Genomic DNA, 25,195 nt, shown 5'->3' with positions numbered 1-25,195 from the left:
GGGTATGTTAAAATGGATAATATTTACATGTATAACATATACAAAAGGGCAATATTTAAATCAAACATTGCATAAGTCTTATATTGTTGTCAACAGTTGCAGTAACAATTAATCTAATGTACATATCTATAAGCCTGTCAGATATCAATATATAAAATAAACTGTCACGTGACAAAATGATCAGCGAAATGATGTAAGTAAATGATTAATCCATGCTGGTATGATTCAGTTATTAGGCTGAAGTATGATCACAATATGACAGTATGGTATGACCTTCAAGAAAAAAAAACATAGCGAGAACGTCGTTCCATAGTATAGTAGTCGCAACTTGACCGCGATGGTAAGGTTGACCTTAGGCTGATTATTCATATTGGTTATTTCATTATAGAAATCAATGGTGATTAGGGTAGCCGTGTATATTTATATGGAATTAGTTTCTATACAATGCAGTATCAACGTATATATACTTACATTTCATAAGTTAAAACTTTCCAGTACTCTAATTTACATTTACACAAATTTATATTTTCTATTTCTCGTGCAGCTCGTGTTTTACGTACACTCCTTTTCAATAATAGGTTGTGCACTGGCACCAGATCAGAAAGAAAATGCCTCCGTACGTGTTATACCCTACCCCTAGGTATTCTATAAGAACCATGGTCGTGAACGGGAAATTATACTAACCCGTTTCAATCGTACATTTCTCAACTTAAACGCGCAGTTCGGTGAATGGGTATGTAGCATATTGAACAAGCGATAATTTATCTTCCATCGTGCACCAGTCACATTGTCTCAATATTCCATATTGCTGAGATTATCAACATATTTTATGCTTTCGTCAACGTTACAGAAAAAACTTGCTTGACCTTCCCTAATGAACATCCGGTCTAGAGGTCACGACAGTGTGCACATGTTTGGCGAAACGTAAACAAACAAAAACAGAATTTAAAAAAATCACAGTTTTACACTAAAACTCGAAATGATGAATGAAATTCATCTTGTATACGATATTTAATTTGAAATCGTACATTGGTCTGCATCTGTTCTGTTTATTTTATTCATTTTGCACATTAATGCTGCATTTTCACATTTTAGCGAACACGTGTAGTAAAGTGACGATTGACATACATTTTTACAACAGCCAATCAGAATGGTTTTTTAATCTAGAACGGAACTTCACCAGGGAAGTTCAAGCAAGTTTTTTGTGTTATGTTGAAATTACTATAAACTACGCGTTGTTTTTCTAAGATAAGATGTATTAAAGAAATGCGACCGGTACTCAATGGAAGATAAATTACCACTTGTTTGATATCCATAGTACACATTTACCGCACTGCGTGTTTTAGGTATGAAATGCGCGATTGAAACGGGTTAGTATATTTTCCCGTTCATGACCATGGTTCTTATAGAATACCTAGGGGTAGGGTATAACACGTTCGGAGGCATTTTCTTTCTGATCTGGTGCCAGTGAGGTTGTGCCTCATTATGTATTTCAATGCAAAGGTCAACCATCGGGGTCAAGTTGCGTCCACTATATAAACACAGTTACATTTCTTAGAAGTAAACATGAGTAAGCAGAGACGGTATAATGCTATCACTATGCTTAACATAAATCACAAATGGTAGTATGTTAGGTGTTAAATAACACTTTTCCCTGGAAACATGAGTAAGCAGAGACAGTATAATGCTATCACTATGCTTAACATAAATCACAAATGGTAGTATGTTAGGTGTTAAATAACACATTTCCTTGGAAACATGAGTAAGCAGAGACAGTATAATTCTATCACTATAAACACAGTTACACATTTCTTGAGTAAACAGAGACAGACTGATTTTATCACTAAACTAAACGTATAATCACAAAGTGGCAGTACATTATGTGTTAAGAGAGAGAGAGAGAGAGATAGATAAAAAAAACTTGACGAAAAACTTCGATCCATAATTTAAACACAATTACACGTTTTCTTCGAAGCAAACATTACTATTATTATTATTACTATTATACCACATTATATGGCACTCTTTTGATGCACGTGTACACGTTCAAAAGTGCTTTCCAGAAAAATGCAAAAATACTAACAAATACGCATACAAAAATAATGCATTCCACATTAACAAAATTCATAAATCGTATAGATTAAACAAGATAAACATACATACGTATTTAAAAGTATTTAGGTTACCCTAGGATAAAATACTGTTCTACGCAGTTTTATGAAGAAGAAGCAAAAAGCATCAATATATCGGTCAGTTAACAAAATATTGTACAAAGAAGTGGGTTTTAAGCAGGCTTTTGAAAGCAGCTAGCGTGTCAGCTTCCCTGATCTTGACGGGAAGGGAGTTCCAAAGCTTTGGAGCAGTGCACGAAAAGCTGCGATTGCCATACATCATGGTTTTAGTTTTTGGCATAACCAGTGACAGAGTGTCTTGTGATCTTAGGTTTCTGACCGGTTTATACACTTCTATCATATCCCTAATATAGGCAGGGGACTGATTGCGTAAAGCCTTAAAGGTGTGGGTCAGAACCTTGTACTGCACCCTGTATTTTACTGGCAACCAAATGGAGCTCCTTCAGAACCGGTGTGATTGCGACGGGCGTCTTGGTGATGACGCGAGCTGCCGTGTTCTGGACATGTTGCAACTTGTTAAGTGTGCTATTTGGAATACCACTTAAAAAGACATTACAGTAGTCTAACCGTGAAGTAACCAGGCTGTTGATAAGGGTCTTTGTGGCATCACTGGTAAGATACCGTCTGATGTGACCTATTCTGCGAAGTTGTGCATATCCAGCCCGGAACACAGAGTTAACTTGTTGTTCCGTATCCATATTGTTGTCAAGTACTGCACCAAGATTCCTACCACATTTTGTGGATTTTATCACAGAGCCACCGAACTTCATAACTTCATAGAGACGTCATCAATGTACTTGGAGTTACGCTTTGATGTGAATAGCATTACCACCTTTTATCAGCATTGAGCTTCAGCATGTTGCAATGCAGCCACGAGACAATTTCAGCCAGACAGCTCTCAATGTGGCGGAAAGCCTCACTTCTAGCCACAGCCTCTATCGGCTTAAAGGATAGGTATAATTGAGAGTCATCGGCATAGAAATAGTGTAGAAGTCCATGACGTCTACATATGGCCCCCACGGGTTTAGTGTACATGATATAGTTCTTTGGACCAAGCACTGATCTCTGGGACACACTGTATTTCATCAACATAGGCGTCGACAACTCACCGTCAACGCACACAGTTTGATAGTGGTTACTAAGATATGATGACATCCATGCAAGTGCTTTGTCTGTGACTCCAAAATGATGTTCGAGTCGGTGTAACAGCGTTTGGTGGTCAGTCATGTCGATAGCTGCAGACAGATCGAGTAGCATGAGGACTGTTACAGAATTTTGGTCGAGGGATGTGAGGATGTCATTCTGTACCTTTATCACAACCGGCTCAGTTGAATGAAACATTCTGTAAGCAGACTGCAGCCCCTCTTGTAGCTTATTTTCACTCAAGTGCCGCTCAAGACACGCATCTACTACCTTTTCTTAGATTTTTGAAATGAAAGAGAGGTTAGACACAGGCCTGTAGTTTTTGAGAATGTTTGGTTCAAGACCTGGTTTCTTAAGCAGGGGTCTTATCCTAGCACTTTTAAACTCTTTTGGTACATAACCTAATTCCATTGATGTATTTATGATGTTTGTTATCAACGGCAAGAGCTCATCGAGACATTTCTTCAAAAGCCATGTTGGTAAAGGGTCAAGTTCACAGGATTTGTTTGGAGGTTTTTGTATAATTTGTTTTACCTCTTCTGTCGTTGTAGAAGCCAAATCAATAAGATAGTTTGCTACTTCCTGGTGTTCTGAACAATGGAAGTCAACTGAATTACAATCAGTTTGGCTGTGCGAAATAATGTCATTCCTAATGTTTTCAGTTTTCTCGATGAAAAAGTCACAAAACTTCTGCGCAAGTTCCCTTGATGATGAGTTAGAGGGACGGGAAGCATCATGGCTGTCTCCTAATAAACATGAGTAAACAAAACCATTATGATTCTATCGCTAGGCTTGAAGTATGTTCAAGAAAAAGCAGAATACTATGACTTTCGAGAAGGTAAAATTATGGCAAAAACGTCATACCAGAACTTTTACACAGTTACTTATTTCTTGGAAATGAACATGTTTAAGCAAGGACAGTATGATTCTTTCACTAGACTTAATGTATAATCTCAAAATGGCAGTATGTTATGTATTTTCGAGAAAATAAAAAATGGCGAGTACGTCGTTCCATAATTTAATCAGAGTTACACATTTTCTTGGAAACTGAGTAAACAGGGACAGTACAATTCTATAACTAGGCTTAACATATAATTTCAGAATTGTGGTGGGTATGTTGATATATTTAAGGAAAAGAAAAACAACAACAACAAAAAATCTTTGCGAGTACGTCTTTCAATAGTTTAAACACAGTTACACATTTTCTTTGAAGTAAACATGGGTTAACAAAGACAGTAAATTTATCACTAGACTTAACGTGTTATCACAAATGGCTGTATGGTATGTGTTTCATAAAAAAAAGAAGCAAAAAAAAAAAATGCGAGAACGTCGTTCCATAATATAAACATAGTTACATGAGTAGACATACATGTACCTATTATTCTTTGTTTTATTGTATTGAAATTAATAAGCATATTCAGAGCCGCATCTACTTTGGTGTTCTTTGTTTTGCCATTTTTTAACTGTTAAGTGTTTGTTTTGTTTTGAAAATGAATCACGGTTTTTCAAATATGTATTGAGTACGTTTTAACATAACAAATTGTCCGCCGATATGATATGAGAGCGTAAATACGGCGACATAAACAGGTAAATCACACAATTTTATAGTTAATAATAAATCACAAGAAATGTAATTTATTTAACTAATATTAAAACGATCCGTCATAATACATTTTATCAAAACCGGCTACCTTACATTACATGTTCATGTACGATATGTATATATAGTGAACCGGCTCAAGGTCTAGGTAGCCGGAACCAGCTAGGTAGACCTTTGGTCTAGGTACCCGGAACCGGCTACTTAGCCACTGCCTATTTTAAACTGATGAAAGTCTTGTTATTGGGGAATACAAGTCACTGTCTGAAAGACTTCTACTGGTTGAAAACGCTACGTAATGACTGGCTTGTGGTGGTTGGGGGTGGGGGGGGTGAGAGGGGGGCAAATAGGTCATAATTCCAATTAAACAGTCTTTGGTGTCGTAAATAGATACCCTTTACATTGTCAGTATGTTTGTTAGTTTTTTTATGTTTTTTTTTGTTTGTTTTTTTTTTTTAATTCTTTATGTTTATTCTTATTAGTGTGTAACAGTATGTATTTCAAATGTTTACTACATTTGAAAATTACTTTTGACAAGTAAATATAATTAAATATAATTAATTAAGTAATTAATTAGTTAGTTGAATTTTTTTATATTCCGTTGGATGTAATTAAAGAAGGTAATTCACATTTATTTAAAATATCTGATAATGAAACCTTCCTGTTAGACCTTCCTGTGTACATGTATGCTAGACGCGCCTAACACACGTGATTTTGTGTATTTATATTTGTTTTTATATCTTAGTTTCTTTAATGCAGAGTATAAAGAAGATAATATATAGAGATATATTTATTTTCAAATACTGATAATATCTATTTCAAAATATAAGAGTGTATTAACGTAAATCTATCGTTCAGTGTCTTCTTTTTCCTTTCAGTGTTGTACGTTAATGTAAAACAGAATTAAACCAAGTTGTTACACTGCATGTAACCTGGTAGATATAAAGATGACTATTTGTTGTTGTTGTTTCACCGATACTTAAAATTGATGTAAAACAATTTCCCTCTTCCCAGGTTTTTACAGTACATTTCTCTAATCAATAATCCTGTTATATTAGGCCTAAGACCACAGTTATTTTTATTATATGTTCTATTATAGGCAATGGACACTACTACAATTTTGCATGCATTCCAACCTCCCTGAAAATACCTAAACTCAACAGAACTATTGAAGAAAAAAAATTCCAGCCACAATAAACATGGGGTTGACCGGCTCTTTTTTCAACCATTTTGAAGCAAATCACATACGTATGAAGGATACTCTCTAAATGGCCGCAAACAGACAAAACAGGTCCTTTCAAAAAGTCAGGTTATGCATATTCTGACATTCTCATTCTGTCAAATTGTACATGTACCTACTATTTCATATCTCCTCTATTAAAATATGCCATTTATTGCAGGTATTTCACTCAAAAATTCACCAATATTCACCATCAAACAGAGGAACTATTTTCCGCGTAACCACTTCCGTATTGGTCAAACAAGGGCAAATAACTGTGATCGTGTGCCTATTTATGACCGGCACCTCCCGTAATGTAATAAGTGGAGATAGCCGAACCATAACGGTCTGAACACTCGCTAAAAATATCCGATTTTGATTGATATTTAGCTGAACGGTCAAAGGGAGACAACAGTGTATAGCGTTGATCTCATTAAGCAATGGAAGATAATATAATCGATTTTTACACAATAATTATGGAACCATTTTGCTTAGAATTATACTTATATAGTGTTTTGATACACTATACTCCTATTACTTAATATTTTTGACACAGACTCAAGCTATTGTACAGTATCTTCTTCCAACATTGGAGCCATTAAACACTCCATGCGCAGTAATGGAAAATGCAACACTGCCCATGTCCCCAAACACCGGCTTAAGCAATATTCAATCCTCAAATCTAAATGACTTGAAATCAATGATCCCGAAGGACCAGAAAATATAATAACACTGAAATGAAGTCGGGGCGACATTTTACGGTCGCCACACAGCTCTTAACAGCCGCTGATGTAAAGTAAATAAAATCTGGAAATAGATCCCTCGTAAGCGCCGAGAATAAGACAGTGAAAATTGCAGACTCGGTTTGATTGTGTCTGTTCATGAGCAGTAATGGAAAATGCAACACTGCCCACTGTGATAAAGTCAGAGTAATATGTAATCGTTACAATTCATATCATTCCACAATATTTCCAACAGGTTAAAAATATGTTTATTCAAGTTAAATCCTGCATTCCTTCAAATCGCGTCTGGTAGTTTGTCAACATGTCTTGGCAGTTTATGTTGTCCAACAGTGATACCGAGTATAGAAGCGCTATTGAAATTCAGTTGGGAATCAAAGACGATAAAAGCGTTACATGTCCGATGTCATTCTTGCGGAACATCTCAGTTCTGGTACCTTGTAAAATAGTACTACGAAGACTAATAAACGGCAAAAGGCAGTGAAGTATGATAGCATATACTAATATTCAAAGTCGCAAAAGATTAGAAATACATGAAAATTTGTACAGGCCGGGCTAAGACTTACCCATTACAAAAAAAAAAAAATCACAGAGCGCACGTTATAGGAGAAAGAGTCAACAAATTAAATAGATATTGGTCTTTGTCTATATAACTTTCAACTTATTAGAGATATTCATATAAAATGCGAGCAATAAATGATAAATGGGCAAGTTGAGTCGTCTACCAAACTTGCTTGGTTTTCTCGTGTATTCATTAATTAATTCTACTCACATTTCAGATATGAAAGTACACTACTGGTTTTTCATTTCCTGTGCTTATAAGAGATACTGTTTTCCAACGACATAAAGTTTAATAAATAAGAAATACACGTCAAGCGACTTAAAGACCCACCACGACCTAGTGACCTACTTTTTGTGCCCACAAGATCTTCATGAAAATCATTCTTATAATACAGGTAATTAACAGATATACTACAAGTTTTAAGGTGGACAATTTATGCCCTTCCAGAATAAATGTGTTTCACAACTTTAACTGCAAACTTATTCTGTCAATCTCTTTTCAGCATAGTTTTAAGAATATAGATGTATAACCGTCTTACACCATAAAAATGCGAAAAGATTTAACTAAATACACTGACTTTTGTACATATTACAACATTAATTCATTAACAAGTTAAGACATTATACACACTGTCTTGACCTAATATATGTCACTGTCCATTTGAAAGTTAATTCTTTTATATATCATATTTTTCATGCAAATCATATTACCATCATGAAAATACAAAAGAATACAGTTTTTTTGTGGTACCTCTTTTAGGTACATCTCGCTAAATGGGTCAACCGTGCTGTTGTACTTATAAAATAGACTGGCCCGGTGTTACAGCCCAGTCCCCCCCCCCCCCCCCCCCCCCTGCACCCCAGTCAATTTCTCCCTGGAAAACGGGAGAAACCAACCGGTTGTTTCCTTTTTGCCCTGGTTGGTTCCCCCCTCCCCCTTTATTTTTGTACACAAAAGTGGAGCAGAATCCAACCAGTTGTTTTTTTCCTTCCCAAAGATTATTTTCATGTCCCCGAAAGCTGGGCATATTAAATAAAATTGCACTGTCCGTGCGTGCGTCTGTACACTCATGTGTTAACTATTGTCTGGGCTGTAACTCTGCCATCCTCAAAGGGGTTTTGAAATATCTTGGCATAATTGTTCACCATAATGTAATGATGTGACATGAGCAAGACCCAGACCCCTAGCTCCACTGTCAAGGTCACACTTAGAAGTCAAATGTTTACAGGGTCTGTTTTATGTCCGGTCCATAACCAACGAGTCAGTTTCTTCCCCATCACTGAATGTTATTCAGAAATGCTAATACAAACATACTAAGATATAGGGGGGTAAACAACCAACTAATCAGTTTCTTCATCCTACATCGTCTATTATTCACACATGCCGATACGAACATACTGGGGGCGAAAGAACCAGCCAGTTTCTTCCCCGTTCGCCGCCTATTATTCACGTATGTAGATACATAATTCTTTGGGTGGGGGTGGGGAGAACCAACCAGTCAGTTTCTTCCCCCTTTATTACCGCCTATTACTCATACATGTAGAAACATACACACCAACCAGTCAGTCCCCACCCTCCCCACCCACGTTACTGTACAGTATTCACAAATGTAGACATACACATGATGCTTGGTGTTGCGGGAGAATAAACCAGTCAGTTCCTTTACCCTTTTCTGCCTATTATTCACACGTAGACGCATGCATACTAGGTGGATAGAATAAACAAGTCAGTTTCTTCCCCCTTCACTGCCTAATATTCACACATGTAGACACATACATAATTGGGCGGAAAGAATAAGCCAGTCTATTTCTTCCCCCTTCACCGCCTATTATTCACAAATATAGACACAAACGTTATAGCGGAAGAACCAACCAGTCAGTTTCTTGCTACTTCACCGCCTGTTACTCATGCATTTAGGTACACAAATACTAGGGGGTGGGGGAAGGAACCAAACAATTAGTTTCTTTTTCCTTTACTGTACATTATTCAAACATGTAGATACATACATACTTGTGGGGAAAGAATAATCCAGTCAGTTCCCCAAATAACCAACTAGTCAGTTTCTTCCCCTTTCACTGCCTATTACTCACACATGTAGATACATAGATTCCGGGGGGGGGGGGGGGGGGAAGAGAACCAACCAGTCAGTTTCTTCCCTAACTATTCTAGTCTATTACTCAAACATGTAAATATATACATACTACAGGTGAAAGCACCAACCAGTCAATTTCTCCCCCCTTCACTGTACGTAAAAATAATTCACAAATGCTGACATATACATACTTGGGGGCGGGGAAGAATAAACCAGTCAGTTTCTTCCACCTTCACTGCAATACAAATACATACTAGAGGGAAAAGAAGCAACCTGTCAGTTTCTTCCACCTTCATCGCCTATAACTCACACATGTCGATACAAGCGTACTATGGGGAAAGAACAAAGCAGTCAGTTTCTTCCCTCTTCTCTGCCTATTATTTACACATGTAGACACATAATACTTATATGGGGGGATAATAAACCAGTCAGTTTCTCTCCCACTTCACTGAAAAATAGAATCCAAGGTGAAATATATTTTTCTAAACTTCTACTTTCATTTTTAAAATGTTAAAAACAAGACCCTGATTGGTGAAGGAGTGTCTCAATAGCATGTCCTCAGATCCAAGATACGTAGGATTAATTAGAAACGATTTTAATGAGATTGTAAAGACATTTACCCCCTATCATATGAAATAAATTTGGCAAAAACAATGCCTTCAATATAATAAATTAATACATGAAATACAATAAAACAAAATTATAATACATGAAAAAGGTTAAAGTCCTCTTCATTAAACTGAAAACGAAAGGTATTTTTTAATGTGATGTCCGACACAAATTACTTTCTTTTCTGCTCTTTGATTTCTTACCTGCTTCGTTTCTCTAGTGAAACTTATTCTTCTCGTTTTGATGTCTAATCTGAAGCAATTATTGTTGGCCAGATCAGACATAAAAAATGAAGGAAATTTGCAAATCGAAAGGAATATATATCTTCATTTACGACATACACTGCAAACTGCACTCACAAAAAGCCTTAGTAAAATACCTCAAATGCAATGCAAATTTACAAGAAGGGTCAACAAATTACACGTGTATAATCTCAGACGTGTATTCTCTGCAAAACCCTTGAGCACATCGTATCCTCACCTATCATTAAAACTTTTACCAACCTAGGCATTCTCTTTTACCCTAAATACGGTTTTCATGAAAAAAAAAAGGATACACTGTGACAAAACATGTAGAAAATAATATTCTCTTATCTGTATAGAACAATAACCTTGCCTCATCCTTTTAGACTTTATTTTAGACTTTGATAAAGCCTTTGGTAAGATGAGTCATAATGGAGAAGTCCTTGTAAAAGTGCATTGCTATTGCAAACGCAGTCATACGCCTAAATGAATTACTAGCATCCTAGACAATATGCTATAGTAGGAAGTGTTAGGTAGTTCTAGTTCCGATTTACTACCGGTTTTCTCTGGAGTTCCTTGGAGGTCTTTGCTAAGTATTTTCCTCTTCCTAGCCTCCTACAAGACTTCCAATCAAAAGCCCTTTTATTTGCTATTTGCAGATGTTACTGTCATCTCTCTGAACCTTACATCTATTCATCAATCAAAGACCCTTCAAAATGACTATGATAAGCAGTTTTTAAATCCTACCAGGACTGAAGTGTTTTGATATCTGTCTTCTGGCCTGTTTTGTAGGGCCCTTAAGGGTGTTTCTCTTGTTGCTCTGTCTACTTTGGAACATGGTGGGGGTAAGAGTGAGGTTGGGTGCGCACCAGAAAACGGTTTAAGCTCCCCAGTGGTGTTTTTGCCACTGAGCCACTGACAGTTACAAGGCGGTGCCCCACTGTGTTCCTTTGTTTGTTCGTTTTGTCCTCATGTGTTGGCTTTGTGTGTGTGTGTGTGCGTTTGTGTGTGTGTGTGTGTGTGTGTGTGTGGCGGGGGGTGGGGGTAATATATGAACCTACTAGGCTAATGCAATTTAGTGAGAGATACGCAAATAGATACCTATATAGCTTTCTATACTCAAAACCTGGCCTTGGAAGTGAAAACATAGTGTCTTTAGTCAAAAGTAGTCGAAGATTATCTGTGAAACATTAGAAATAAGCAAGTCAAAATAGGAAAATAAGGTCCACCCTTGCTCGGAAACCAGACCTTAACCAGGATGGCCACCACCCGGGCGTGTCGGGCGTCCACCCTCTCTGCAACGCCCACCCGGTGGCACCCCAGTTCCTTCTAATGTTGCGGGACTGGACCCCGACACCGAAACCCGCCATTTTACGTTCAGCCTAGACTTTGACGCAGGCTCACGAAAGTACCAGACCTTAACCGTGATGGCCGCTATGCCGGGTCCGCATGCACGGGCCCCCTCTACAACGCCCATCCGGTGGCACCCCAGTTTCTTTTACGGTTACGGCCAGGCAATCAACTGCCGGAGGCGAAATGGCGTTTTTGAGCGTCCCCGGCCAAACACTAAAGTCCACCCTTGCTCGGAAACCAGACCTTAACCAGGATGGCCACCGCCCGGGTGTGTCGGGCGTCCACCCTCTCTGCAACGCCCACCCGATGGCACCCCAGTTTCTTCTACTGTTGCGGGACTGGACCCCGACACCGAAACTCGCCATTTTACTTTCTGCCCAGACTTTCACACACGCTCACGAAAATACCAGACCTTAACCGGGATGGCCGCTATGCACGGACCCCCTCTACAACGCCCGCCCGGTGGCACCCTAGTTTCTTCTACGGTTGTGGCTAGGCAATCAACTGCTGGAGGCGAAATGGCGTTTTCGAGTGTCCCCGGCCAAACATTAAAGTCCACCCTTGCTCGGAAACCAGACCTTAACCAGGATGGTCACCACCCGCGCGTGTCGGCCTCTCTACAACGCTCACCCGGAGGCAGCTAATTTCTTCTACTGTTGCGGGACTGGACCCCGACACTGAAACTCGCCATTAAAATACGTTCTGCCCAGACTTTGACGCACGCTCATGAAAATACCAGACCTTAACCGGGATGGCGACTATGCCGGGTCCGCATGCACGGATCCCCTCTACAACGCCCACCCGAGGGCACCCCAGTTTCTTCTACGGTTACGGCCAGGCCATGAACTGCTGGAGGCGAAATGGCGTTTTCAAGCGTCCCCGGCCAAACACTTAAGTCCATCCTTGCTCGGAAACCAGGCCTTAACCAGGATGGCCACCACCCGGGCGTGTCGGGCGTCCGCCCTCTCTACAACGCCCACCTGGTGGCACCCCAGTTTCTTCTACTGTTGGACCCCGACACCGGAACTCGCCATTTTACATTTTGCCTAGACTTTGACGCATGCTCATGAAAATACCAGACCTTAACCGGGATGGCCGCTATGCCGGGTCCGTATGCACGGACCCCCTCTACAGCGCCCACCGGGTGGCACCCCAGTTTCTTCTACGGTTACGGCCAGGCAATCAACTGCTGGAGGCGAAATGGCGTTTTCTAGCGTCCCCGGCCAAACACTAAAGTCCACCCTTGCTCGGAAACCAGACCTTAACCAAAATGGCCACCACCCGGGTGTGTCGGGCGTCCGCCCTCTCTACAACGCCCACCCGATGGCACCCTAGTTTCTTCTATTGTTGCGGGACTGGACCCCGACACCGAAACTCGCCATTTTACGATCTGCCCAGACTTTCACACAGGCTCACGAAAATACCAGACCTTAACCGGGATGGCCGCTATGCCGGGTCCGCATGCACGGACCCCCTCTACAACGCCCGCCCAGTGGCACCCCGGTTTCTTCTACGGTTACGGCCAGGCAATCAACTGCTGGAGGCGAAATGGCGTTTTCGAGCGTCCCGGCCAAACACCTAAGTCCACCCTTGCTCGGAAACCAGACCTTAACCAGGATGGTCACCACCCGGGCGTGTCGGGCGTCCACCCTCTCTGCAACGCCCACCCGGTGGCACCCCAGTTTCTTCTACTGTTGCGGGACTGGACCCCGACACCGAAACTCGCCATTATACGTTCTGCCCAGACTTTGACGCAGGCTCACGAAATTACCAGACCTTAACGCTATCAGTTTCTTCTACGGTTACGGCCAGGCAATCAACTGCTGGATGCGAAATGGCGTTTTCGAGCGTCCCCGGCCAAACACTAAAGTTCACCCTTGCTCGGAAACCAGACCTTAACTAGAATGGCCACCACCCGGGCGTGTCGGGCGTCCACCCTCTCTGCAACGCCTACCCGGTGGTACTGGTAATATTTTGTTATTAAGAAATACAGGAAAGTTTACAGACTAGATTCTTAGGTTCTAATCTTACAACAAGAAATTCTCTACATAGTATTGAAGTATCTGGAAAGGTTCCGGAACTTTCAAGTAATACTAAGAATGGAAAGAACATTTTGGAAAAATCAAGGACAATCTATTCTAAAAATAACTGTCAAACACTGTTTATATCAGTATTGTTGGGGAAGCTTCAAACGCTTCGCAAAAAGTTATGGATCGATCTTAGGGATAAAGAATTAAACAGAACTACCCACTATTTATACAATTACGTAAAGGAGTTTAGATCTCGTATCAGGAAATTAGAAAAGTAGAGGAACAAGAGTTATCTAGCGTATGCAGTTCTAGTTCTACCAAACGAAACGTAGTACAGCAGCATAGTTATCAAGTTGAGGTTAATCAATGCCCTTGTTTTGAAACAACGTCAAAAGCTCATAAGTAAAATAAAAACGAGGGGTAAGTGACCCTGGCAAAACAAGAGGTCATATCTGACAAATATTTCTTTTCCATTTTTCATACAATTGCTAACTGTTCTTCTTACAGAATACAGCGATAAAGGTCCTCTTATTATAGGTTCAAATTTAGGCAGGTTGTGTCAGGTGGAATGTTAGTAGTACTGATAATAGTTTACCTGAAGAATTAGTTAAAAGGTGGAAGTAAACTAGTTCGAACAAGCAATTATGCTATCAAAATTCAGCAAAACCTGGTCAAAGCTAATTATTTTTCGTTAGAAAAGTATTTGATTCCGAATCACGGAACACATAAATTCTTGTCTGTCCTGTGGTCTCCCAGAGCAGTTTCTTTAAAATCGGTAGGTAATACTGTTAGAGTACCTATTAGAGTGTTTAACCTATCAGCCAAGGTAATTGATATTCAGCCCAAGCCTCTTTTATGTTCCCTACATAGCATTAAGGTAGAATCCCCCTCACAGTCAGAATCATCTCTTGAAACATCAAAAGTTGAGGAGATAGATGTTAAAGTTGACACTGATTATTTAACTTCAGAACAGTTGGTTAGAGTTAGGCATTTGGATATAAATATTTTTTTTTCGGGTCCAACAGAATTGTTTAAAAATAATTCCGGCATACATGATACTCCTTTCAAAGGTGCTTATCGTAGAAAAGCTCCAGGTATGAGAGTACAGTTCCAATAAAACGAGACTTTCCCTGTTGGATATTCGTCCTTGTTTTTTTTTTTAGACTGCATTTGAAAGAAAAACTAGATGATGATGCAATTTGACCTTCCAATAGTCTGTTCTTCTAATGTACTTGTTTTAAAGTAGGATGGAAGTCATAAATTTTGCATTGACGTCTAGAAGTTAAAACAATAGAATTGAAATGGATGTTTACATGTTACAAAGAGAAGATGACACTGTAGATAGATTATTTGGTTTCAAGTATTTTTCTCTAATTAGATCTACGTAGTCGCTACAAGTAAGTGGAAATGAAAGAGGAAGATAAATGAAAAACTGCTTTCACTGTTGGAGTTTGGTAATCTTGGTTTTTACGAGTGTAAATTGGATGGCCTTTGGTTTAACGGATGCCCCAGCCACATTTCACATTTAAATGGAATGTTGCATGGGTAATATCAATTTGAAATAATGTCTCATCTTTTAAGACATTATCCTTATCTGTTCTCAAATCTTCGAGGAACATGTTCGCAGGTTAGAAGCTGTTTTGGAATGGTTAAGTGAACATTGGTTAAAACTGAAACCTGTTCAAAAATAGTGATAGATATTCTGGTTACCATGTTAGCCAAGATGTTCTTACAACTGACCATGAGAAAATCAAGGCTTTGTTTACTTAGCCTGTCCCTTAGTAATAAAAAAATCACGTTTTTTTTAATGTTTACTGGATATTACAGAAATTTTGTGTTCTCATATTCCAAGCTGGCAAAACCACTGTATGATTTATTGAAAGCAATTTCAACTAATTATGGCAAAATAAGTACAAAATGTACATCTAAACAAATAAAAATCTGTAAAAAGATCCGCATCGTGGCATACGCTATTTAAGGGTTAAAGGCGATGAAAAGAACTATCGATCCCATAAACCTGAATTTTTGGGTTTAAAATGGTCATTACAGAAACATATCACGGTCTACTGTATAGAAATTCTTGTATAGTAAACACAGGTAAAAATCCATTGACTTATGTTTTTACCAATGGATTTTGGCTCTTGGTAATAACTATTTTACAGTTCTTTACAAAACTGCAAAATCAAATTGTTATGTAGAGGGATTTTCCAATAGATCACATGATGGACATGAAGTCAATCAATTTACTGATGAAAAGATGCTAATTGTCAATTATCAGTCACAAATTTTGTCCCTTTTGCTGAAATTTTAGGTACTTGCGGGAAGATTCCCCTAAAAATTCAGAAGCCATAGGATTCAATAATATAACCATGTCTCAAGACACGATTCTACCCTTGGAATAGTTATTCCGTTGGTTAAATCAGTACAAATTCCTACACGTCCTTAAATTGGAAACGCCTGAGATATCCATGTATTATCGTAGATGGAAGAAATGTCCATTTACAAACAATATTTTATACCGTAATACAACCTTGACGAACGTATTGTTCAACAGATCTGTAACTGCAGTTGAAGGATCTTATTTTCGGTCTCTTCCTGATGATCCTGGTCATTAAGGTAGTGACAGAACTATTTCCACAACGTGTCAACATTCAACTATACATACAATGGATTTAGTTGTATTGATTTTCTAAAATTGGAACCTTCCTAATGTGATTTTGAAAATGTCCTTTAATAACTGATCATTACATGAGGCATGCCCAATCATTCCTGTTATAAATCATACAAGAACGACCACTGCCAAAGTTTAATTTGAGAGTTGTTTTCTCAACTATTTTCCTGCACGATTTCACAGTAATCACGGCCGAACTACTGAAAGTTAAGTCAATAAAGAGTTGTTTAATCTTGCAGGGGATCAAAAATCCAGATTAACTCCGTATCATCCAATGGATAATGGAGAAGTTGAGCGATACATCAGCCTCTCATTGGAATGTTGAGTACTTTCACTAATGACCAGAAGTCAAATTGACGTTCTTATGCCGCACCAATGGTTCATGCATACAATGCAACCCGTCAAAGTAGGACAGGGTATTCTCCATTCCTTTTGAAGTTAGGACGACATCCTCATCTTGTTATAGGTGCTTTGTTGAATTTATCTTATTAGTCTTCTTCTCCAAGTGATGGTAGGAATTATTATATATCTTCTTTAAAAGACCGTTTGAACATTGCTTACAAAACAACTTCCAATGAATCTGACAAAATTAATTAGCAGCAAAGAAAAATCAGTAAAATTATGACACAAAGGTGAAACAAGCAACAACTGACCTAGGTAACAAAAGTGAAAACAAATTAGCCGACAAGTGGGCCTAAGATCTCAACCTAGAAAAAAAACTTTTCATGGTTTGCATGGTTTGCCAGTCTAAAGTTACTAAGAAGAAAGGAGATGGCAAAGCAAGAAGCAGGAAAATGTTACTTTATTTCTCATCAATTCCTTCTTCTGTCTCTATTTATCATAGTACTAAGGAGTCAATTACTGATAAACATACATTGTAAACAACAGGATAATGTTTAGGCAGTGGTAATTCCTTCTTAGATAGTTCTGATAGTAATATATTTACCCCACTTTTGACCACCCTGTTAAAATGCCAGAGCTCGGACGTACTGTTGCGTTGGCGTCAGATCTTATTTCTGGATATTTTATAGCTTTTACAGTTGTACCTGAATCAGGTAGTAATTTTAATAATTCTTTACCAGGAAGCAAATCTGTTGTGACTGTCAGATGTTACTGGAAGACAGAATTAATTGCCTTCCACTTATTATCATCCTGCACATACTTTTTGTTTGCATTTAGACATATCTTCTGGAGCATTTATATTTACGTCATCTCCGAACTTTCATAATATAATTACAAATGTTTCTGAGGATTCTATAGAATTACAAATTAAATCCGGAAAGTAGATCCCTCGGAAGCACTGAGAACAATGCAAACAGTGAAAATTGCAGACTCGGTTTGATTGAGTTTGTTTATGAGCAGTAATGGAAAAGGCAACACTGCCCGTGCCCCCTAGCACCGGCTTAAGCAATATTTAATCATCAGATCTAAATGAGTTGAAATCAATATTCCCGAATGCCCAGAAAATTTAAAAACACTGACATGAAGTCGGGGCGACTTTTTTACGGCCGCCACACAGCAATATAAAACGTATCTAGGAGTTGTTCTATAGGCAAAGAAGGAATATTTTAACTACCGGAGAGAATTTTCTTAAACTTTGCATGATCACAGAGCATCATATTATGAACAAATTTATGAAAACAAATTGGGGTCCCCATGCTACTTTTTAGTTGTCTGCCTCTGAATGCGAGTTTTTTGCTCTTTTAGGTCATTTTCAAGGGCAGATAACTCAAGGTAATAGCCAGTTACACTTTATTTGAATTTCAGTTAGTGCTTTTTTTACTTTATTTCACTCAACTTTACAAATTCTGCAGAAATTCTATGAAATAAATTTTATTTTATAGTCGCTTACGCAAAAAAATAGAAAATTTCTTTAAATTATGCCCCTTTTTCAAGAAAAATGCAGTATGTTTACTCATTGAAATACAGCAAAAATCTGTTTGATAGAATGGTTAGAAACTTGCATAATGACTAAAAATGTAATAACAAATAATAATGTGAAATAAAATAAGCTATCCGTATGCTAGATTTTGAGTTATCTGCCATTGAAAATGACCTACAAGAGCAAAACTCTAACATTCAGGGGCAGATAACCCAAAAAGTAGCATAGGGAATCCAATTTTTTTCAAAAATTTGTTTCTAATACGATACTCATTGATCATGCAAAGTTTCAGAAAATTCTCTCCGCTAGTTAAAATTTTCCTTCATTATAACATAAAGATAAATGCGCAAAAAGATGCGCATTGACAGTTCCTGGATACGTCTTTAACACTTGTTGATATAAGGTAGATAAAATCTGGAAAGTAGATCCATCGGAAGCAAAAAGAACAAGGCAAACTGAAAATTGCAGACTCTGTTTGATTGAGTCTGTTCATGAGCAGTAATAGAAAATGCAACACTGCACACACTCCCTAGCACCGGCTTAAGAAGTATCCAATCTTCAAATCTAAATGAGTTGAAATCAATAATCCCGAAGGACCAGAAAATATAACAAAACTGAGATGAAGTCGGGACGACTTTTTTACGGTAGCCACGTAACACTTTACACCCGCTGTTGTGAAGTAAGATTTCCTCGGAAGCATCAAGAACGAAGCAAACACTGAAAATTGCAGACTCTTTTTGATTGAGTCTGTTCATGAGCAGTAATGGAAAATGCAACAATTCTTGTTAGAAACCGCAACAGGCCAATAAAAAATGATGATTATGCTATGTATCAACAGTCGGCAGAAACTGATATTGAAGTTTTTGCTTAATAATGACGGGAGAATATCTTAGTACAATTTTGTTTTTAATCCAAAAGATAATGCAGAATTATTTATTTTGTTTGCAATTGAAATATCTTGTCGATTATGCGTTTTTCATCAAAAATGTTTTAATTTATGTATTGATTTTATCATTGTAATTCACGCATATGTCTTAATTACAGATGTTCTGAATAAAGAGTAGATGCGGATGAGTTTAATAGATCGGGAACAAAGCTTGTTAACATTAGTTAGCTTGGTCGTTAAATTATAAAATAAATGTTGTTCTTAGAACAACATCAGTAGAATATCATGCTCATCCATAAAATCTATTTGTAATGTAGACCGTAACGTTAGATATTTTTTGTAAATATAAACTGTATCTGAGCCGCGCCATGAAAAAAAACAACATAGTGGCTTTGCGACCAGCATGGATCCAGACCAGCCTGCGCATCCACGCAGTCTGGTCAGGATCCATGTTGTTCGCTAATGGTTTCTCTAATTGCAATAGGCTTTGAAAGCAAACAGCATGGATCCTGACCAGACTGCGCGGATGCGCAGGCTAGTCTGGATCCATGCTAGTCGCAAAGCCACTATGTTGGTGTTCACATGGCGCGGCTCATCTGTTTATTTAACAATTTTCATCATAGCTTCTCTTCAGCTGCAGAAACCAAAATATCTTTTTATCTTTTCAGCTGAATTTTGTTTTGACTTATTGTACTTCAAATTGGAATTGTGAGATATGCTAATAGTATATTCATATAATTGTGCATTATATGAGCCGCCCCATGAGAAAACTTACATAGTGCATTTGCGACCGTGTGTTATATAAAGTGCCCAAATATGTCTTGAAGGAATCTGAACTATTGTTAAATATAAATACAAAAACAGAAAAGTCAAAATTAAAAGGTAGTTAAGTTTGCGGATGTTCCGGATTTGCAAAATTTAATCAGATACAAATATCTGTTTTCAAAAATAGTCCATTGCACCAAAACACACCATATGTTTATCATAATTAAGAATACATACGGCGATAAATCATACATAAAAAATACATAAGATTAAATGCTGCCAGTTGGAGGTCAACTTGAACACCTTTCAAATGCTATTTCAAAGATACAGTAGTTTCAGTCAAAATGTATGGTGGCATATTTCGAACGTATGTTGAAATATTGAATCAGGTCAGCTTAATAAATTTTGAGACAACTATGTGGTTATTTTTTGCGAGTTTATTTTCTAATAAGATAAGTATCATTACATGAACAATTGCACTAAGAACTGCCTCCAGCTAGATTATTTTTTTCTTCAAACATTAAGTCCAAGTTAGAGTTTATTTGTACAACTAAGTACTCTTGATATTTTCGCTGTTTAGAGAACTATTAACAAGAATATTATCTAGTTTCGAAAGAGATATGCCACCATACCAAATTCAGACATATTTAGCTTATAACAAAACATACATGCATTTGAGTACCCACTTATTTGTACGAGGTCGTAAATCCAATTATGATATTTTGTGATATGAAAGGCTTCTTTTCGTCAGCCTCACTGTAGATTATGAAGCTGCAAATATCACGTTATGCACAAAATTTTTACCATTTACGAATCTATTTTATAACCAATATTTTTGCAAGGTTACAGTGTATATAATGAAAGCTGATTAGGAATGAAACAACATTACTTATGTTACGATTAAACAACACATGCATTAGATAACCAAAGTAGAGATTTACATATATAGATTACTACTGCATATACGCACCAGGTAGGCAATCAATTACAAACTACATATTTAGAAGATATGCCCAGCAGTGATTTTCTCAGTTCCCTAAAATTGCTGAGACAAGAAAACGTTAAAATTGTTAAGTATTACATGTGAAAATGAGTATGTAATGTCGGAAATTTAATTAATACTGGAGTACTGTTACTAAATAAACTGTATTATAGGTATGTTTGCAGTAGTAACCTTAGAATCCACGACACGAAAGCAAGAACTACAATTATTGAAGTGATACTGATCTACTGAACACTTACTTGTTGCCATCGATTCTTGTGCATTGATTTCTTTTTGTTCTGTAATAAGATCGGCAAAACCTAATTACACATTTTCTCAGATATACATTATGTGTACGTGCTATTGTAATATACATAATAAAGACAGTCTCGTCTGTCAAGAGCGGCTACCAAGGTACAATGGAAAACTAATTATTAGTACACCAATTTCATATGTTCATTAACTATATACATGTACAAGAATTTCATAAACCAGTAACTAACAACTAAAGTAGGATAACTACTGTTACTTAAGTAATGCATTACAATTAATAGGGCAATTCAGTTGCTAAATTTGCACAATTTCAATTAAACAAGCAGATATACTTAATTCTAATAAACTAATATATAAATGAGAGGCCGATCTTACCTTTCTGTTTTTGTGTTGATTCATTGTTCTTGGTTATTTGTTTTTCAAGTTTAGCTACCTTGTTTGTTGCACCCCTAATAAGTTCAGTATTTTCTGATGTGCGTTTCCCTAACTTCTGTATACTAGTGTGTTGTTGCTTCACCTCCTCCTTTATGGCTTGAGCATCTACTTTTACTTGTTTTAAGTCGACCTCTACACCCTTTTCCAGTTTTCTCCACTCATCCACTTCTTTTTGTATCCTTTCCTCTGCTTCTAGATCTAGTGGACTTTGTTCAATATCATCAATTGTTTGTTGTAAGTTTGGAACCGGATTTATCACCGAAGTGTTTAGCCTTAAAAGACTCTACAATTAAGAAATAGAATTTAATGTTATTTTATTTTCTGTTGAAAGTGAGTAGTTTTCTTTCCAAAACAAATGGACGATCATTAGACAATTTGAGCGGGGGATTTTCAGTTTTTGGTCACTGGCCTTAGAATCTTTAGCAAGAGTATTCGTTTACTTTTGGAAAGATGCCAGCTTATCTGTTTTGTTTTTAAAGAACTTTCCAAATATTGATAATATCTAAAATCTCTTGGAAGCGTAGAATGCAGCAAAAAGAAATATTTTCAGATTTGATTTAATTCAGTCTGTTTTTAAGACTTAAGTGATAAGATCACTCACGCCGGCAAGCAAGTGCTTAGGTTGATTTGGATAATACATACAGAATTACTCTGTGATCCGAGAGGACCAGATAACAACTCTATGTCTCAGTACCTGTAGAATTCGTATGGCCCGATACGGCAGACTAAATAAGATGTTTAATATGATTAATAAGATTTTTTTGGGAACAAAGCATTGCAAACCCTGATTGACTTAGTCTGTTAAGGTATCCGATCTACAAATAAGCAAGTTCTATATAATAGTGTTTTGTATGTACATGTATCAAATATTAACGCCTGATAACCTAAAATAACCTTGAAAAATAACTTTAGTATAACTTTGATGAGACTGTATTATTTACTGAAAACTAAATTATAAATAACATGAAAAAAATATATAGAATTTATATCTGTTTTCGTTATAGCTTTGAAAGATACTTCAACAGATATCCAGTTATCATAGTATAAGATTTATCATTTTGCAGTCAAAAACATGAATGTAGTGATTCGTGAAAATTATCTCAAATGATACCAAAACATTGGGTCACGAGACATCGAAATGTTACCTATTTGTTGATCGGATACACTAATTAAATGTAATGAAATGTCAAAACGTGAAACACTGTGTCAACAGTTCACCTTCAAATAATGAATTAAACTTTCCACAAACGGTATTCCTTTACAAATCACAGTTATCATGTTAACTGAAAATGAGATAAATAATATAGGCAGTACATAAAAGGCTCATAATCTGATCTGAAATTTCTGAATAAGAAACCTGAATGGCAAATAAAAGCTACTGTACGCTAAAATGATGTGGTACAATAACTGCTAACCGGATAACGGAAGGTGGAAATATATTAACAAGGAATACAACCCTTATGCATCGATATATAGCTGTCAGTGTGAAACTGGTCGATATTACACAGAGATATTATTATATTTGGATGTAGTTTAAGCTTATTTTCTAACCTGTTCTATCTCAGTCCACTTCAAACAAAAATCCTTTGGCTGGATTCCTGTAGTCGTCGATATATGACTGATCTGAAAGTAAAAGGTAAGGTAGAAAGGAATAACTAGAGCCACTGTTAAAAGCTGATCCAAAAAGGTGCCAAGAAGTATTTATTGGGAAGACTGTTTCGCAATAGGTTATTAACGATATCTTAAATATCTTAGCTAAAACGCAAGAGCTTGAGTACAACATAAATAGTCAGAATTAGAATTCCTAGGAAGAATATATTAATTACCTCATTCCTGTGCAATTTAAGCCTGTAGATGTCAGCCTCAACTGATACGTCTGATGCATTCGGAATAACATTCCAGCTGAATTTTGGATTGAAACCACAACATTTCAGGTTCCTAAGAAGGCATATTATAAGCGTAATGTCAAAGTCTGCTGTCGATGGAAGTTTTCCTCCTGGCGGCGGATACAGTAGATCATATTGGACTTGAGTTATTATTTTCTGATTTTTCAGGCGTGTAATTGTCGGCTTTTCTTGACTCAGGCATGTGCTTAGAGTGATGTTCTGAACATTGAGCTTCTGGTCTAGAATGTTTCTTAATACTAGAAGTCCTCCATCTATTATAAGCACTTGTAGACGGAAAAGGTAAACTCGATTTTCAGTGTTTGCAGTTGCCATTTTGCCTCTGCATATTTCATATAAGATGAACCAATATCAGTTCCACGTATCTGTAAAGAAAATTTGCTTTTTTTGTATTGTTTGCAAGTATATCAACAATTACTTCATTTTTATTTATACCCGACAAAATAAGTGTTACAAAATATGTTTTATGCTGTAACTTATTGAATGTAAATATTATGCATCGAAATAATTCTATCTTCATGCATTAATAATTCGACTGTGTTAAAAGTTGAACATCAAATAATTGCAAATATTGCAAACTTTAAGAAAAAAGTACAGCTTTCAACACCACCACAGATTTAAAATAACTACAAACACACGTGAGATGATTTTGTCTGTACAATGTTAAGGTATTTGAAACACCCATTTACTGTTTCGTTGAAAAAGCTAGCTTGATAACCACATATGGAGATAGTTTGTTTAACCTGTGTGTCACTAAATAGAACGTCTACCTTGAAATCTGATATTGCCGTTCTAGGTAAACTAGCAGTAATGTACGGTGTTCCGTTGGGGCCATCGCAGTTTCGCGTTGTCGTCCTTAGGGCGAAATCGCGAAAACACGATATTTTTACGCGAAAACGGGATACTTTGACGCGAAAACACGATGCTATCACGCGAAAACACGAAGCAAAAATATCACGTTTTCGCGCTGTTAATATCGTGTTTTCGCGTTTTCGCCCTCGATCTGACATCATCTTTTCGTGTTTTCGCCTTCGTAGTAAGTAGGGCGAAAACACGAAAACACGATATTGATAGCGCGAAAACGCGATATCCTTTGCATCGTGTTTTCGCGTTATAGCATCGTGTTCTCACGTTTTCGCCCTAAACGCGAAAACACGATGTTTTAATATCGTAATTTCGCCTTCTGGTTGGACTTGTGCAACGCTTGAAAGACATTTCGAGAGACGGTAAATTCGACCCCGGTACATTTCAACCCGAACTCCTAGGACATTTCGACCCCTCCTTGGACATTTCAACCCCAAACTAATCCCTTTTTCGACACCCATTCTGTGATATGCATGGAGGTTGAAATATGTAGCAGTGTAGTTATTAATCCATTTCAGAGTTAATTGATAAAGATAATATGTATAACATGTAATAGAATGATGAAATCGGGATTGTGTTGATCTTTTCTTTTTGAAGGTGATATAGGTTTTGATTTTTTATTTAATATTAAGATAACTGTTATTCAATATTATCCGTGTATATGCCTGCTCGCCTCTACCTTTTCATCAGTCAAACAAGGTAGAACTTACTATGACTTTATAGAATGTGTTTTTACATGAAATCTGTTTTATAATTAGAAGGCAGTCTGAAGGATATACTTACGCACCAGCTTACAAGTATTTTCTTTAGAGCA

The 25,195-nt window shown here is 37.2% G+C and overlaps 1 protein-coding gene across 1 annotated transcript; it reads right to left on the bottom strand.

Moving 5' to 3' along the window:
• Positions 1 to 1,462: 1,462 nt before the first annotated feature.
• LOC123527367 (E3 ubiquitin-protein ligase DZIP3-like) lies at positions 1,463 to 23,905 on the bottom strand. The gene is made up of 5 exons (XM_053523347.1): positions 23,440 to 23,905; positions 23,165 to 23,236; positions 21,554 to 21,896; positions 21,166 to 21,204; positions 1,463 to 4,021 (listed from the first exon to the last, which is right to left on the bottom strand). Exons 1-5 carry the CDS (start codon positions 23,830 to 23,832, stop codon positions 3,552 to 3,554), a joined length of 1,317 nt encoding a protein of 438 aa, XP_053379322.1. The 5' UTR covers positions 23,833 to 23,905; the 3' UTR covers positions 1,463 to 3,551.
• Between the last annotated feature and the right edge of the window lie 1,290 nt (positions 23,906 to 25,195).

This window comes from Mercenaria mercenaria, chromosome 14 (assembly GCF_021730395.1).
Source record: "Mercenaria mercenaria strain notata chromosome 14, MADL_Memer_1, whole genome shotgun sequence".
In the NCBI taxonomy this organism is placed as follows: domain Eukaryota; kingdom Metazoa; phylum Mollusca; class Bivalvia; order Venerida; family Veneridae; genus Mercenaria; species Mercenaria mercenaria.
This window is presented reverse-complemented; position numbering and strand designations above follow the sequence as displayed.

Coding starts and splice junctions, on each gene's coding strand:
- LOC123527367 (XM_053523347.1), bottom strand. CDS start 23,832: ATGGCAACTGCAAACACTGAAAATCGAGTTTACCTTTTCCGTCTACAA. Junction 21,897..23,164: donor AGTGGACTGAGATAGAACAG/GTTAGAAAATAA, acceptor TCTTAATTGTAG/AGTCTTTTAAGGCTAAACAC. Junction 21,205..21,553: donor ATCAACACAAAAACAGAAAG/GTAAGATCGGCC, acceptor ATCTTATTACAG/AACAAAAAGAAATCAATGCA.